The 15,029-nt window shown below is 37.5% G+C and overlaps 1 protein-coding gene across 3 annotated transcripts in view; it reads right to left on the reverse strand.

Annotated features, from left to right (window-relative positions):
* DCLK1 (doublecortin like kinase 1) overlaps positions 1–15,029 on the reverse strand; it is a 237,122-nt gene that overhangs the window by 22,063 nt on the left and 200,030 nt on the right. For all 3 annotated transcript variants that reach the window (XM_063149170.1, XM_063149171.1, XM_063149172.1), the window contains 5 exons: positions 11,783–11,916; positions 10,987–11,064; positions 10,250–10,346; positions 8,382–8,462; positions 1,756–1,869 (listed from right to left, as the gene is read on the reverse strand). In XM_063149170.1, the coding sequence (XP_063005240.1) occupies positions 1,756–1,869; positions 8,382–8,462; positions 10,250–10,346; positions 10,987–11,064; positions 11,783–11,916 (504 nt within the window). The remainder of the gene's footprint in view (positions 1–1,755; positions 1,870–8,381; positions 8,463–10,249; positions 10,347–10,986; positions 11,065–11,782; positions 11,917–15,029) is intronic.

A 15,029-nucleotide genomic window follows, 5' to 3' on the forward strand; every position in this document is an offset into this window, starting at 1 on the left:
AAAAGTCATTAAGAATATAATTAATCATACACATTTTTCCTGATTTTTTGCAGTGTACAGATTCACTACAGTGCCTTTTTCATTACTCGGGTGTTAAACTGCTGCAAACAATTCCTTGGCAAAGCAACTGGGGCAAATAAAAAAAAGGGGAGGGCAGGGAAATTAAAAACATAAAGGAGGCAAGGGATGGATGAGGACAGAGGCATCATTTCTTGCTTTTAAGCTTTGAAGTCATTAGCATGGAGGATCTGAGCAGTAATTCTCATGGACAAGCGTGCTGGCAGTCCATTCAATAGGAACACAGTTTCAGCTAGTCTATAAAGAACATACCTGCAGTTCAGATGAGCAATGGGTATGTGATGTTTTAGTTGTGGGAGAGTTGCTGCAGTATTATTGCTTAAAAATGAAAATAAATAAATGCTGACTATGTTAGCTGATGACTGAAAAAATCTAGGAAAAGCATGAGGAACAACTTGCTGCCATGTTGAGGACATTCAGGGTAAGAAAGAGTAAAGAAAAAATATGAGAGAGGCACAGTTTGAAATTTTTAGTACTTATACCAAGTAACTTTGAGAGAGTATCCCTTTTGCTGCACAAGCACTTCACACCTGTGAGCCAGATTGCATGTGCTGAGCTGAATTTATTTCATGCTGATTTAACTCAACACTGGAGGGGCTGAGCTGAGAAACATGAAAGTGGAAACAGTACAAGAAAGTGTACATGTGCAGTCACACCACCTGCAATTTATGGAAGCTGGGAATGAACATTGAGTAATCTGATATGGGAATGGTTATGTTTAACATGTCACATTTTTAGTGACTCTTTGGAGTGTTCACATTACTATGAGTAATAAAGGAAAGCTTACAAACACAAGCAGATGTATCAAAAATGTGAAGGATGTGCATGTTACTATTCAATGGCATTAGTATGAATAATCTCTTCATATGCTGAATATATCCTATGTCCATGTATATGTAATACACATGTGCATCTGTGAGGAAAAAATACAATTGTATGTGATGTATGCTCCACTGAGGATGCCATTGAAATCTCAGTAAAGCTTGGTCAAAATTTTGGCCAAGCTTTGTTTCAGACACTGACATGTTCAAACCTGGAATGGCTCCACTGGAATTGCAATGTGACAGAAGGCAGCAAGAAGTTCCATTAAGTCTTTACCCCATTAAATACTTCTGCTGACAGGGAAGCAGGCTGTGTGTGGCACTACAATAACATGCTGCTGCCCAGCTAAATCTGAAGCGACTAGACTCATGTTAACCATGAAGGCAGCAGTGAGGCATCACAGCTCTCTTTCATGTCTTCAGAGAGGAGAGGTTTAGGCTGCCATAGAGATTTTCAATTAAATTCTGAAGAAATTTCCATTTTAAAGTGCTGCTGTCCTCCTACAATCTCTGTGTGGCCTAAATCCATATAATGAGTCTGCTGCCAAGTAAAATGTCATGATCCCAGTTCAAATTGTTGAATTTATGTTGGAGTTAGGTCCACTGATCTTTTGGTAAAATGTGGAACTGTGTTCTGTGTGTACAGTTATACCTCCTAGGGCAGTTAAATAACAATGTGACTCACAAGGAGAACCAAAGGAGAAGTTGTGCAGGATACCAGTCTAACTATGCTGATATTAATTAAATGCTACATTTATCTAAATATTAACCCTCTCTGTTTTCTTTTGGTGTCATAAACACAAAACTGGCTGGTGGGCACATAAATCTGTTTCATCTGTGTATATCAGATGCTTACTGCTATGACAGAAACTCCAGCTGCTGTGCTGTTTGGCTTAGGGCCTGTGTTGAAATGCTTCTTTATCTTCCCAGCTACTGAGAGCTGATGTTCGTTCTCTGGAAGGCCATCATCCTGCAGACAAATAAAGCAAAATAAAACTTCAGAGAGGAAAGACAAAAAAAAGAGGAACTGTGAGGTGATTCTGATAGGTCAATAGAGAAAATTTTACAAAATGTTTGTATTAAAATATGGGTCAATCATTGTCTCCATCAATACATTTAAGGTACTTACAAGATGAACACATTATGGCACCAAGCAGTCTCTCTCTTCTTCTTTACCCAATATTTTCTTCTCAAACTTTAGGTAATGTTAATTAATAATAATTGTTAAATAATTCATTTTCCTTAACATTTCTTACAATTTTCTTTCATTAATTACCACTACCCAGTTATTTTTATGCCCATTGATATTTCAAAACCTGAGGACTTCAGATGTGTTTAAGATTCTGTTTACTCATCACATAAATTTAATGATAATGACCTCAAAAGTAAAAAGTCTCCAAGATATTACAAAAACAAGAGGTTGGGCTGGGTCAGTCCTCCTTCCAGCTGAGTCTTCTCACTTTGGAGAGCAAACCTGGATACCTGCACCTAGGGAGACTGGCATCCTTCATACTGAGCAGAAATCCTGACAGAAAGAATGGAGTTTGTGGTTTTGCACAAGTCCGCACACTGAATTCAAGCCCAGGAAAAGAGGAGGGTTTTTTGGAAATTGTAGCAAAGATCTTTATGCCTTAAAAACGTGCAAAAAGCCACTACTAAGTGAGACCCTCACTAGCAGCAGGATTTCAGGCAACAAATACGCAGAACAAGTGGAATAGGAAACAAAATATACAACAGGCAAAATATACAGAGCCATGTGCCATAGTCATCCCTGACTGGTGCTGCATGGTATGTATAGGAATAAACAAATGAAACAATTCTTAAACTCCACTTAGGCAAAATCCTAGCAGAATAAAGGAAAACAAGAAAATATCAGAATAGTAAGAGATGACAGACACTTTTTTCTTTTATTTTTCAGCCATTATGAGTGCTCTTAAAGAGTTACAGAGCTGCTGCAGTAAATCATGAGTTCAGTGAGTGTATGGGAATTTTAGGGGGGTTGGTAGGGTTTGTTATTCATTTAGCTTGGGGAGTTTGTGTTTAGAGATCCCTTACTCACCCCTTAACAAAATGTCTCAGCTGGCAAAATATGGTCAAGTGCACACAGCTGCAAAACACAAAACAAAACAATAGAACCCAGTAGCTGATCATTGTCTATCACTGGGGAGTCCTGGCTTGGTGGTATATCACCACTAAAAATAACCTGCTTCCCATTGACCTTCCCTTTCCCAGAAGAAAGCTAGTCTGTAAAGTGAACTCCTCATCACGAGAGGAGGGAAGAAAAATAAAATCATTCTCTTGGCTTTCTTGACACGAAAGTCTGCCAAGCGTTCATGTCATCTTGTAAAAAGACTAAATTACAGACAAGACAATAGTTACCAAGACTGTGGTCATATTTTATTGGTGAAGAACCACACCCACAGCTCCTGTGGCAGCATGCCACAGACACAGAGTTTGGGCTCCAGCTTTCAGATGAAATACCTTCCAGCCCAGTTTAAGATGCGGCATAGAGATATATCAGAATTCCTCTATTGTTACTAAGTTTTTATTACTACTGTTAGTGCCATCTGATGTTTAGTAGTTCTCTTTTATTCAAAAATGCTTTATAAAGAAATCAATACATATTAAACTGGCTCCTAGAATTATTTCAGTCAACAAAAAGATAGCTATTGAGGGTGAGAGATGACAGCTGTTTATCTAAATACAAAACAAGTTGCTCTGCAGTTTTAAAGGGCAAGAAGTGAAAAAAACACCCCATCAAATATCAAATTGATCAGAATTATCAGGATAGGTTGTAGAACTGGAGAACAGTGTAAACACTGCTGACAAGAATTTCATTGGGTTGCTGAAATGGTAGGGATGTCAAACCCTGCAGAGGTTAACTGTTTCTTTCCCCTTTTCTAAGCCTTTGCTTTTGGCAGTGGGCTAGGATCACAGAATTTCATCTCAGCCTTATCACTAATCACAAGATTTTTTTTTTTAAGGTGAGCAGTTATTTTTGTTGCTCCAGCTAGGAACTTTAAAGAGTCATGAGCTTCAGAATGTTGACTGCTAATAGTCTGAAAGAAGAGCTCTCCTGTGCATACCTCAGGAGCTGAGCAGTCAAAAGAGTTTGAAAACTCTGGCTCAGAATTTGAGTTTTCACATGGACAATATAGACTGCTTGGAATGTTAACACATTTTTGTTTTTTGTTTTGGGGTGTTTTATTTTGGTTTTTGTTTGTTTGTTTGTTCGGGTTTTTTAATCAGCCTCTACAAAATACCTTTCATGGTCTATTTACAAAAATTCAAAATAAAAAACAATAAAAAAGAGGCAAAAGGTCATGGAGAAAATCTAGTAATTGATAAAAACTTTTTTTCATATTTGTATTGTTCCCTGTGGCAGGAGACATTGCCACTCAAAGTAAATGTTATAAAGATGTAATGAAGCTCAGGATTCCCAGACTCCTACTGCCCTGGGGTGCTTAGATCCATTTCACAAGATGGTCACAAGAGCTTTACTTTCCGAGTCTACAAATGTCAGATGAATAGATCATTATACAAGTAACAGCAGGAAATTAGTGTAAATAGAAGTGCTGGAAAAGCTTTTGGACACTGTTTCCTTTAAGGATTCTAAGGAATTTTTTTTTGTACAGTGTTCTAGGGTGTAACCAAAAGTAGTGCAGCTGCAAAATAAGGATTGTCTTTTAAAATTAGTTTTCTTACAAATGTGTAGCTTAATGACACTTATCGCTTGGCTATTAATTTCTTTTGCACACAAATTTACAAGGCAGACATATTGAGGGAAAAATATAAAAGCTCCAGGTTCTCTAATTCTTTTTAGGCTAGTGTGTGCCATCTTTCTCTTCCAGCAACAACATGCATTTCATATTGATTATTTTAACAGAGAAGGATTTACAGAATGCAATCTATCCCTTTCAGCATCCCTTCCTAATACATCCTTTTCACTGCTCAGGGATGTATTAGGAAACATTTACTACTTATACAAAGAAGAATGAGTTTGTCCTGTATCTTGTTTCAGGTTATCAATAACATCAAAGTTTAAAATGCCAAATCTCAAGCTTCCTGCCTCTTTTATAATTCTTTAACTTTGCAAAAAAAAAAAAAAAAAAAAAGAGCAGGTAAAGATTTGGGGTCCCTGTAGGGGAAGTATAAACTAATGGATTTTTTTCCAGGTCTAAGTGTACTGCATAGGAGAGATGATGCCAAATAAACGAAATGGAGGGGGCAAAGAACTGCTGCTGAATTGCATTAAGAATTCAAGATCTCCATCTGTGGCAGTGGCATGTAGCCAACATCTTTTCAGGTTTTGTTTTTTGAATTGAAAACAGCTGGGATATTATTCACATCGAAACTGCTGACTCTGACCATAACAAGCTTTGCAGTTTCCAAGAGGAATCCAGATATTTTTATAGCAAAATCTTAAAGTGAAATGAGGGTTTGCTCCTACTGAAACTGTCAAAGCACATTCCAGGAATCTCAGCAATTTACCAAGTAATCACATAATAAGCAGCTATAAAGTAGAATGGTTATTTACAATCTACAAAATGGTTTTATACAGTGTAAGCAGTTACAACACTTCTATCAAAGGTTTGATCAAAGAGAGAAAATGTTTCTTAAAATTGTCAAAGAAAACACATGCCTGCTTTTCAAGCCAGCTGTTCTATCTAGTATTTTAGCTGTAGCTTTAACACTCTGAATACATTCAAAATTGAAATAAGGGAAGTGTTGTAGTGAGCCCTATACCAGCTAAAAGTAATAGAGAAAGTAAACTCCAGCATTTGACACCATGGAAAAGTATTAAAGCAGTTTACCTGTGAAAATGGAGTGTAGGTGAAAATTCCATGTGCCATTTCTTCTCAGAAAGCCAGTATACACAGAATTGCTCAGGTAATTACAACACATAGGTTGCAGAGCCTTTTGTAAACAGGGATGAGTGCATTAATTCTCTGTCCTGAAGCTGGGAAAATGAGGTGCAGGGAGGCTGTGTGACAGATTTGCAGCTGATCCAGCCAGTGATGGCAGAGGTATGTGTAGTTGGATCTGACACTGTACCTTCTGCCTCTGCGCATCAACAGGCTGCCCCTGCTAGCTTATCTACTGATACTGCCCAGACACACTTCAGGGAAGTGCCCTTTCTCATGGAAGCAGTTAAACACCTGTTTCAACTCAGCCATGTTCTTATTTCTTCCAATGTGAATTAGGATTGTAGTGCCATCTAGTTCATTTGATGCCCAGTATTAAGTGCTTCCATGTGTGATGTCTTGAAATGGGAGCAATGTTTGGAATGCGTTAAAGCACTTTCCTGAACTGCTCCCAGTGCTAGACTTTTTACTTCCAGAAAAAAATATATGGAGGACATAAGAAAATTCAAAAGCAATTTTGATCCACATTATGAACTATCTCTAGTGTAATGATGCAGAAAAAATACTGATTTTTTTTTCAGTTATTAAAAGCAGCAGAAAAAAAGGAATTAGAGAATTGTCATGGAATATTTGTTTCACTTACATATAGACAGAATTGCTATGGGTTTTGACTGCAGAGAATTATTACCAGCATAAAACTGCAAGTGCACCAGAGCTAGACCACAGATGAATTGATCACTGCATTCTGTTTCTAACAGTGCATCACAGGCACTCTTTAAGAAGTAGTATATTTAATAGAAGCTAGTAGATCTTGGACTTTCCCTGGTATATCGTCTAGTTCATGCCAACCAAGTACTTAAGAACTTTGTGAGCCAAGAGGTCTATCCAGTCCACTATATTTAATAAGCACCAATGGGATCATCCTCCAAAAATGTATTAAATTCTCTTTTGAGTCCATTTATACCAGTTCTCTACACCACCTTCTGGCAAAGGGTTCTGCATGTTAACTTATTGCACAGAAATTCAGGAATTTGCCAAGGTGCTTCAGTAACCAGAGCTCAGGTTTTTCTAGCAGAGCTCTGGAGTGTTAAATGTCTTTAGACCCCAGCTCCTCTCCCCTGCTATCCTCACCAGCAGGTACTATTAAGGACAGGGAAGCAGATCCTCATGTCACTTGCACACTACTATCTTCAGGTTACTGCCAAAGAGCTGCACCTCTTCTTTTTTATACATCACACTAATATGGCTTTTTAAAACACATCATGGTGCAGCAATTTAAAAAAAGTAAGTATCTGGGGGTAGCATATTAACATTTCAAATATATTTTTCATAAAAAATGGAAGATTAGTGACCACTTCCTTAAGTGATGTAAGCAAGTGACATTTCAGTAATCTCAGCAGCAGTGTGCAGGCTCACACTGTGGGTGACTTGGCCTCTCTGTGGCTTCTGATCAGTCACTTCCATCTCTTCCTCTTCAGCACTTCAAAAATCTCCACATGTCCTCCTCCCATGGAGACAGAGAGAACCCTCAATCACCATAAGGCATGATAAACTGTGACAGAACACTATGTCCAAGGATAGCCCCTGGCACGAAGGAAAATAAATATTTCAGCTGCTTGAATGTCATCTTCAAAATGAAAAGATTTTCATCAGACATTGTCCTGGATCCTTGCACTCTTCAAACACCACAGAAAAGCTCTGCATGTTAATAGCATTTACAATTTAAAAAGCAGTTTGGATAATAAAGGAGCCCTGCAAGTTTAAAGCAGTTTGTGTAATAAAGGAGCCCTCCAAGTTTAAAGCATGTACTTGAATAATACTTAAGTGATCACTACTACTCTATATGGAGGACTCTTTCATAAAAAAAAAATTAATATCTGAGGTGACTGTATATTTGAATTTTTAGAATGGTTTTTTAGTGAGAAAGGGATTTTGGACACAGCAGCTCAGGGACTAAAAAGAGTATTCCAGGGAGGACTGCACACTCAAACTTGCAACAAACAAAATGAAGCATTATTTCCTCTTCCTCTATTTTTTTCTCACTGATCATCCCAATTGTGTTTCTTTTTCAGATATCCCTTCTGAACTGGAATATAGATTATCTTGATTTTTTATTTTTGTCATCCAAATATTTTAAAACATGTTAAATAGTCTGGAATAATTAGGAAATCTTAAATACTGTCAGAAGCTAAATACGATTCTAAATGTTTCCCTGTTCCATTCTGGATCAAGTAGGTTTAACAGTAGTTTTAACAGTATGGGCTATATTTCAGTAACTCTTAATCATGACTGTGAGATTTTTGAGCCCACCTCATCTCAGGAGAATAAAATGTGTCACTGAACCTGCAAGCTGAGAGGTAGAGATATACATTTATCAAATTGGATTGAGATTTGTTCAAACTCAATTTCAGAGAAAATGTAGCTGAGCACACACAAAATAATGACAACTCCAAGGTACAAAATACACTAAATCAGCCTGTAACCCAGCTGATTTCCAGTTAAATCTGTGGCATCTTTAGAATGTGCTGGCTTCCAAAAGGGCATAGCAAGAGCTTGACAGAAAAGAACTCAAAGGTGTCGAATTGCAAGAAGCATATACAAGTCTGAAAATACTTACATTAACCCATGGATGCTCAAGAACTTGCAAGGCTGAGAATCGCAGATCTACATCTACTTGAAGCATCATTGTGATAAGTTCCTGAGAAATTGAATACACGGTTGAAATTAAAGAACACTTTCAAAGAACAGATCAACAGTTCATACACTGAAGAACTCTTTAACTGATTTTGTAAGAGTGCTCAAAGAGAGAGTGAACTACTGACTGAAGAAATACACTAAGATTATTCAAAAAATAGAAAAACTATGAACTGATGAACTCTCAGCTGAACTTCTAAATCAATATCTGACAGTATCTTGAAAAGCTAGAAGACAGTTCTGAGTTACGGCTCTGAAGCCACTGTTTAAGAGAAAAGCACTTAATACATATTGTGCAAAACAGATGGTCTCATGAAATTAGGTTAGCTTTCAATTAAGAAAAAGCCAATTCCTCTGTAGGAAAAAAAAAGCCAGCAAAGAGTTTTACTTTAAACTCTTGTTTAAATAACATAGAAGATATTAAAAAAAAAAACAAACCTGACACTTAAAATCATTATTTTTCATCCTCTGATTTTCTCTGCAATTACCTAGATTATTTTATTCACTGAGTGGAGTGCATGGAAACAGTACAGCAATATGACAGCAAATAAAGGCGCATCGCCAAAGACCAAAGCTATTCATCCTTAATTACAAGAATAACTTAAATGGATAGGCTAAGGCTTCAAACCAGAATTTTTAGACAAAACTATTTGACAGAAGAAGTTTCACAGGAAAACCCACTGGCAAAGGACTTGCAAGGTTCCCATTAATGATGCTATGAAATAATGCCTGTTACAACACAATGATTTGCTTTAGAGGACTTCCAACTCTATGATTGTATCTTATTCTTTAATCTCATTAGTTAGAAGTCTCCACATACCTGTAAAAGCAGGATGTAACTCTCCAAAGAATGGAGATTCAGAGCTACTCTCATACCTGCATCCACCTCCAAATTTAACTTTTTTTTTTCCTTGTGATTAATCAAACCCTGTCACACTGAAGGAAACAGGAAGACAGTTTTTCATAGATTGCCTTACAGACCAGAGAAGTAAACTGACTGAAAGTAAGCACTTACCTATCTACAGAATGACCATGTGATTTTTTTTTACATTCACATATGTATTTTGTCTCTGTCCACATATATTTATACATATGACATTTGTACATATGGTACAGTGAATACCAGATCCCTAGAAAATCTTTGAGTTAAACTGTTACTCTAATGAATTGGTGAGAGTTAAAAAACCTGATCTGCTTTGCAAGTATAATGAAGCCTGTCAAGGTCTGTATCTGTAAATAATTATATCTGCCTTAGCACACCAAAACCTGCAGGTCAAGAGCTGTGACCAGAACAAGTCTGTATTTCATACCACTCTGCAACAATAAGGAAATGGGAGGCCTGGTTCTTTGACAGGAAGAAAAAACAGACATAACATCTAATGGGGTCAATAAGGGAAATCAGCCTCTCCATAATATTATTAGATAACACTCAAAGGCTCCAGGTTGGTACCTGGTGCCCCTCATAAGTACATATAAAGCACAGTCCAAGAGAGCTTTCAAGCTAGGAAGTGAATTACTTTTTCTTAATCAATAAGGGCTGCTGGTGTCTGTTGTGTGAGAAATCATATAGAGATATGATGTCCATTTCAGAATGGGGTCCATTTCAAAACCACCTGGGGTCTAAAAGACAGTAACTAAATGAAACATAATTGGTGACCCAGAGGAATTTATAGGTGTAGCAGGAGATGTATGAGACATGTCAAATACAACACTGTGAAAGGACAACATGCATTAGGCACTCCCACTGGAAATAATACTGTAGAAGAAAATAGCATCAACTGTAAAATTCACCTTTGCAGAGTCAGAAATATTGTCCCAATATGGAGATGGAAAATCCATCTGTCCCATCAAAATCTGATCAAAAAGCACTTCTTGGTCATCTCCACTTCTGTAAAGTAAAAACCAAAGAAAACCAACAACAAAACCCAAAAAGAAATTACTTTCAGATGTGGTCTCAATAGACTTAAAATTGCTTTTAATTGCTCATGCCTTAGTATGCTTTTGGAAGATGTTGATTGCCCCAAACATGCAGCCATGGGTGTTAAAGGTGAGATCATAAAACACAGTGCATGTGGTATATACTCTTCCCTTCTGCTTGTCTTTAGGATTGTCCACAACTTTGCAGTTGCTTTGAGGAGATGAAATATTTGACACGCCCTTATTAACTGGCTTGCATTTTAATTACCTTTTACCAACCACAAAATATGCTGCATTTTGTCTGTGAAAGAAGATGGTTATTTCACAGTGTATTTAAAACTTCAGACAAAGGCACGCAGAACCTATAATGAAGGGTCTTGTTTTGCAATGCAATGAAGTTTAAACTATAATAAACAAACATGAGACAGAGATTTTACCATAAAATCACAGACATTTATGGGGCTTGTGTAGAACACTATGTAGAGCACAGAAAAAAAACATCAAACCCTATGAGCAGAGAACTTCTACCAGTGGGAATCTCTGTGCTTAATGTGAAAGGAGCACAGGGACCAATTCACATAACAAGGATGGTTGAATAGGTCAGTCCATACCCACGGAATGGAGGAAAACCACAGAGCAGGATGTAAGTAATCACACCCGCTGCCCAGATGTCCACCTTCAAGCCATATCTAGAAGTGTGAGAGACATGGTTAGAGACATCAGATTCTTACAGACTACAGAGGAAATATGTTCAGAATCATTCATAATTTCTCATAAATTCTCATCTGAACTTTGTTTACCTACCAATCCTCATTCTGCTATCAAATATTTTTTGCATTTACATCTTAAAATCAAAATTAAAATTACATTAGATTAGAATGTGTGAGTGCATAGAAGACATTGGGCTGTATTCTTCAGTTAGTTAACTAATTCAAGTTGAGTTTACTTGAGTTAGTGATGCCTGTCAACATGAAGTCTGCAAAGGGGACACAGACTGCTCAAGCCAGCAGGCAGGCATTTACTCTGTGGAACAAATCAGAGGAGGATAGTGTGAAATAACAAAATAGAATTAAGTGAATGGTAGTTAGCAGTCTCTAGAGAATAGAATTACTTCCACTGTATCTGCAAAGGGCTAGTTAATAACTCAGTGTTAAGTTGAAAAGTTTGAGGCCAACAGCTGGCAGAGGTTGGCCAATGTAACTCAAAAGTCAGCCTGCTATGAACCGGTTTGGTAAGATCGCCTCCAGAGGTCCCTTCCACATGAATTGTTCTATGAGCCATGATTCTGCATCATAGCCAACCAAAGGCAGCATAAAAATCTTAATTGCAAGAACTCCAGTCTGGCACAATGATAAGAATGTGCTCTTGTGAGTACACATCAATGGATCACCACTACAAGGGGTTTACCCAGTTTCAGCAATGATTTCTGGAGCTACATATGTTGGGGTCCCACAGACGGTATATAGAGGTCCATCCACAATTGTCGCTAGGCCAAAGTCTCCCAACTTCAGGGACTTGCTTCCATCTTGGTGTTCATAAACCTAAATCAGGAGGAAAATTGAAAACCATCAATGCAACTACTAACTGCCTGAAATGTTCCTTCTTATTTACAGATTTTTTTTTCCTCCTCCTTACCTTTAACATATTTCTCTGCATGCTTTGAAAATTCACAGACAATTTGGACAACTTCCCTCGAATACAGTCAGGATGTTTGGGAAAGACTTATCTTGCTATCTGTCCAACAAAAGATGTGCCACTTGCTAGGTGCTAAAGCCCAGAAGCAATGTGTGACCTTCCAGCAGTGGCTTTCCTACATCAGCTCCCTACTGAATTCACAGTGTAGGCGGGTTGAGTTTATTCATTTTACTTGCAGAGAGATTAAAGGTTTGCACAGGAACTTCAGCTACTTAGGTAATAGAAAAGTGACTGTACTGATAGCAGTTCCAGGCTCTTCTCTGTGTGCAGAAGCCACAAGACACAAATCTGGCTGCAGTATTTCACCTAGAAATACTCTCCTCTCCCTGGATGACTCTTACACACCAATGAGTTTCTTACTGGCACGGTAATGTCAGGATGAACAGGACACAAGCAGTTAGGGCTGCTAACAGGGATATGTGAAAATCCTGTCTTAAAACCTGGTCTGCACAGTGGCAGCGTGATCGTTTACAGGGTTTTATGGGTGCAAAAGGAGATTAAGATGTAGTCACATGAAAAAAAAAAAAAAGCTAGAAGCAACAGTAAAACAACTATAATTTTAAAAGCTGGCTCAGAGCAAAAGAAGAGCCCCAAATCTGCAAACACTGAAAACTAATGTCCTAAGGTGACTTTATGATGCTGTATTGTATCCCCCACCATCTGCTTATGCCAGAGAAGAAGTTCTGTGCTTCAAAATTAGATCCAGTAAAAAAATGTTTAAAAAAAAATATAAAATTGTATCTGAACTAAACACTAGACTGTAAGCCTATCTTTAATCAATGTGCTGGTTTGAGTCCTTTATTTCTATGACAGCAACTTAAAAAATGGAAACAGTCTACAGGAGACATTTATATAATATATCACTTCATTATTTTGCAAGCCAAACCAAAGCTCCATGCAGTCTGTATCACCACTATTGATATTGTGTAAACAATTTGCACCAAAACTGTGCAAAAATAGTAGGTATCATACTTCCTAATCAAAACCAAAACAATCCTTCATATATCTTGACCAGCTACTCCTACATCGAAAATCACATTTATCTACAACTGTTTTAAGAAGAAAATCCTAGCTTTTCTTCTTATAAAAATACAATAAATTCTACATGGGACCCTTGAATAGTTTACTTGGTGCAAAAGTAAATTCTTGAAGTCTCTCACCACAGTTTCCTACAGATCTGTTATAGCTCATACTAGTTAGTTATATTATACAGCCCCCATCCTCCAGTTTCTTATTTGTTAATGTTAGTCATGTCTAGAGAGAAAACCCCTCTCTGTCCTGAATCCCTGCTTACCAGGTGATAAAGCCACAAGCAGACATTCAGAATACACAAAATTCTTCTCCTCTCCTTATGTTATTTTTAAGAATTCAAATGGATCTTTAAGAGGACCAGCAATTTATAATGGATTTACATTTCTCTTCTACTAAGCCAGAAAAAAGTTATGTTTATAGAAAAGCACTGGGAAAAAAAAAAGGCAATTATGGTTTTATTCAAAACACAGATTGTTAAATACATCTGGTTCCTGAAACTAAAGGAAGTGCTCTCTGAAATGGCAGCAATAAATCTAATTTCAACAACAGTTTTAATTAAAGTCTAGAGACTAGGGCTTTAAATATTCACTTGCTGAAATATGTAAAGTGTGCACTTAGACATGAAGAGCTGAATCTGGCCTAATTACTATTTCATATTCTGTTTCATGCAGTTATCTTTCTACACAGCCCTCTCTGAACTGTGCTAACCCAGCAAACATTTGTAAATTCCTTCCTTCAATAGACCACACCTTGTGGGACTCATCCATACTAGAAATTAATTACAGAAGAGGTTTGTTTGGCAATATTTACCAATGCAGAAGGTTTGGTACAGTGCATTTTCTATTATTTTGCTTCATCTGTTTCGAGGAATTACTTTTCTTGGAAAATTACTTCAGTTGACTTGTAAAAATGAAGAAAGTAACTTTTCCTCACCCTGTTATAACTTCATATAAAAAAGAGCCCAATGTGAAGCTGTGGTATGTTACTTGCCAGTCAAGGAATAGGAAAGATAATTTAACACTCATTCAGAATAAATGCTATATATGTTCCTGCATTTAAATACTGAAGGGCAATTAAAGAAATGGGGATTAGTGCAAATTGCCCGCTTCGTAGAGCTTTCACTGTTTTAACTAAGCTATAAAACTGTGTAATTGTACTACACTAATTGAATGCAGCCACACATAATTGTATGCCACCATATGTATCCTATTAGTATAAAGACTGTCAGTATTTTCTAAGCTGCTCTTGCGATCAGTGCAGATGGCAACAGTCAGAGAAGTTGTTCTCTAGGGTTTATTATATGGCTATAAAGACATCCCATGACTTGACAAAATAAACGTTCTAAATAGCAACAATTATGAAAAATGTTCCAATTAAAACATGGAAGACTCCCTAGAGAATAAAAAAAACAAACAAAAATGCTAAAACATCACAGGTATTCAGCACACCCTAAACTCTTGGACAGTTGACTGTTAGACGGACTTTATATGCCTTGAGGATAATATGGAATATTTAAGCAGTTAAAAAATAATGGGTGCTGCACATAGGACAGGTTCGCACACACAAAGATTTATTAGCAGGACCTAGAGCTGGTCTCACACATCAGCTCTAAGCCTGAAAGGTACTTTTGGGAAGGAAAAATTAAAAGACACAAAGGAGGAGGTGAAAGTAAAGGTTCTACTAGGGGCCGGGAAGAGATGAAATACAGCAGCTCCAGGTGAACATCCTCTTCTGGTCTCCTCCTCCAGAGCAGCATGTTCCCCTTCACTTCCCCTTGGTCTCCTTTAGCAACTCTACAGCCTTGCTCATCCTCCCTGTTGTCTTTTTTTTCCTGCTAATGAGGTTGTTTAGCCTCAGGACATGCTCCTCTAAACCTAAAGTTACAATCCATGAGTAGGAAAAGGGTGGGGGAGAAAGGGTTGATTCT

The sequence above is a fragment of the Melospiza melodia genome, chromosome 2, assembly GCF_035770615.1.
Source record: "Melospiza melodia melodia isolate bMelMel2 chromosome 2, bMelMel2.pri, whole genome shotgun sequence".
NCBI lineage: Eukaryota > Metazoa > Chordata > Aves > Passeriformes > Passerellidae > Melospiza > Melospiza melodia.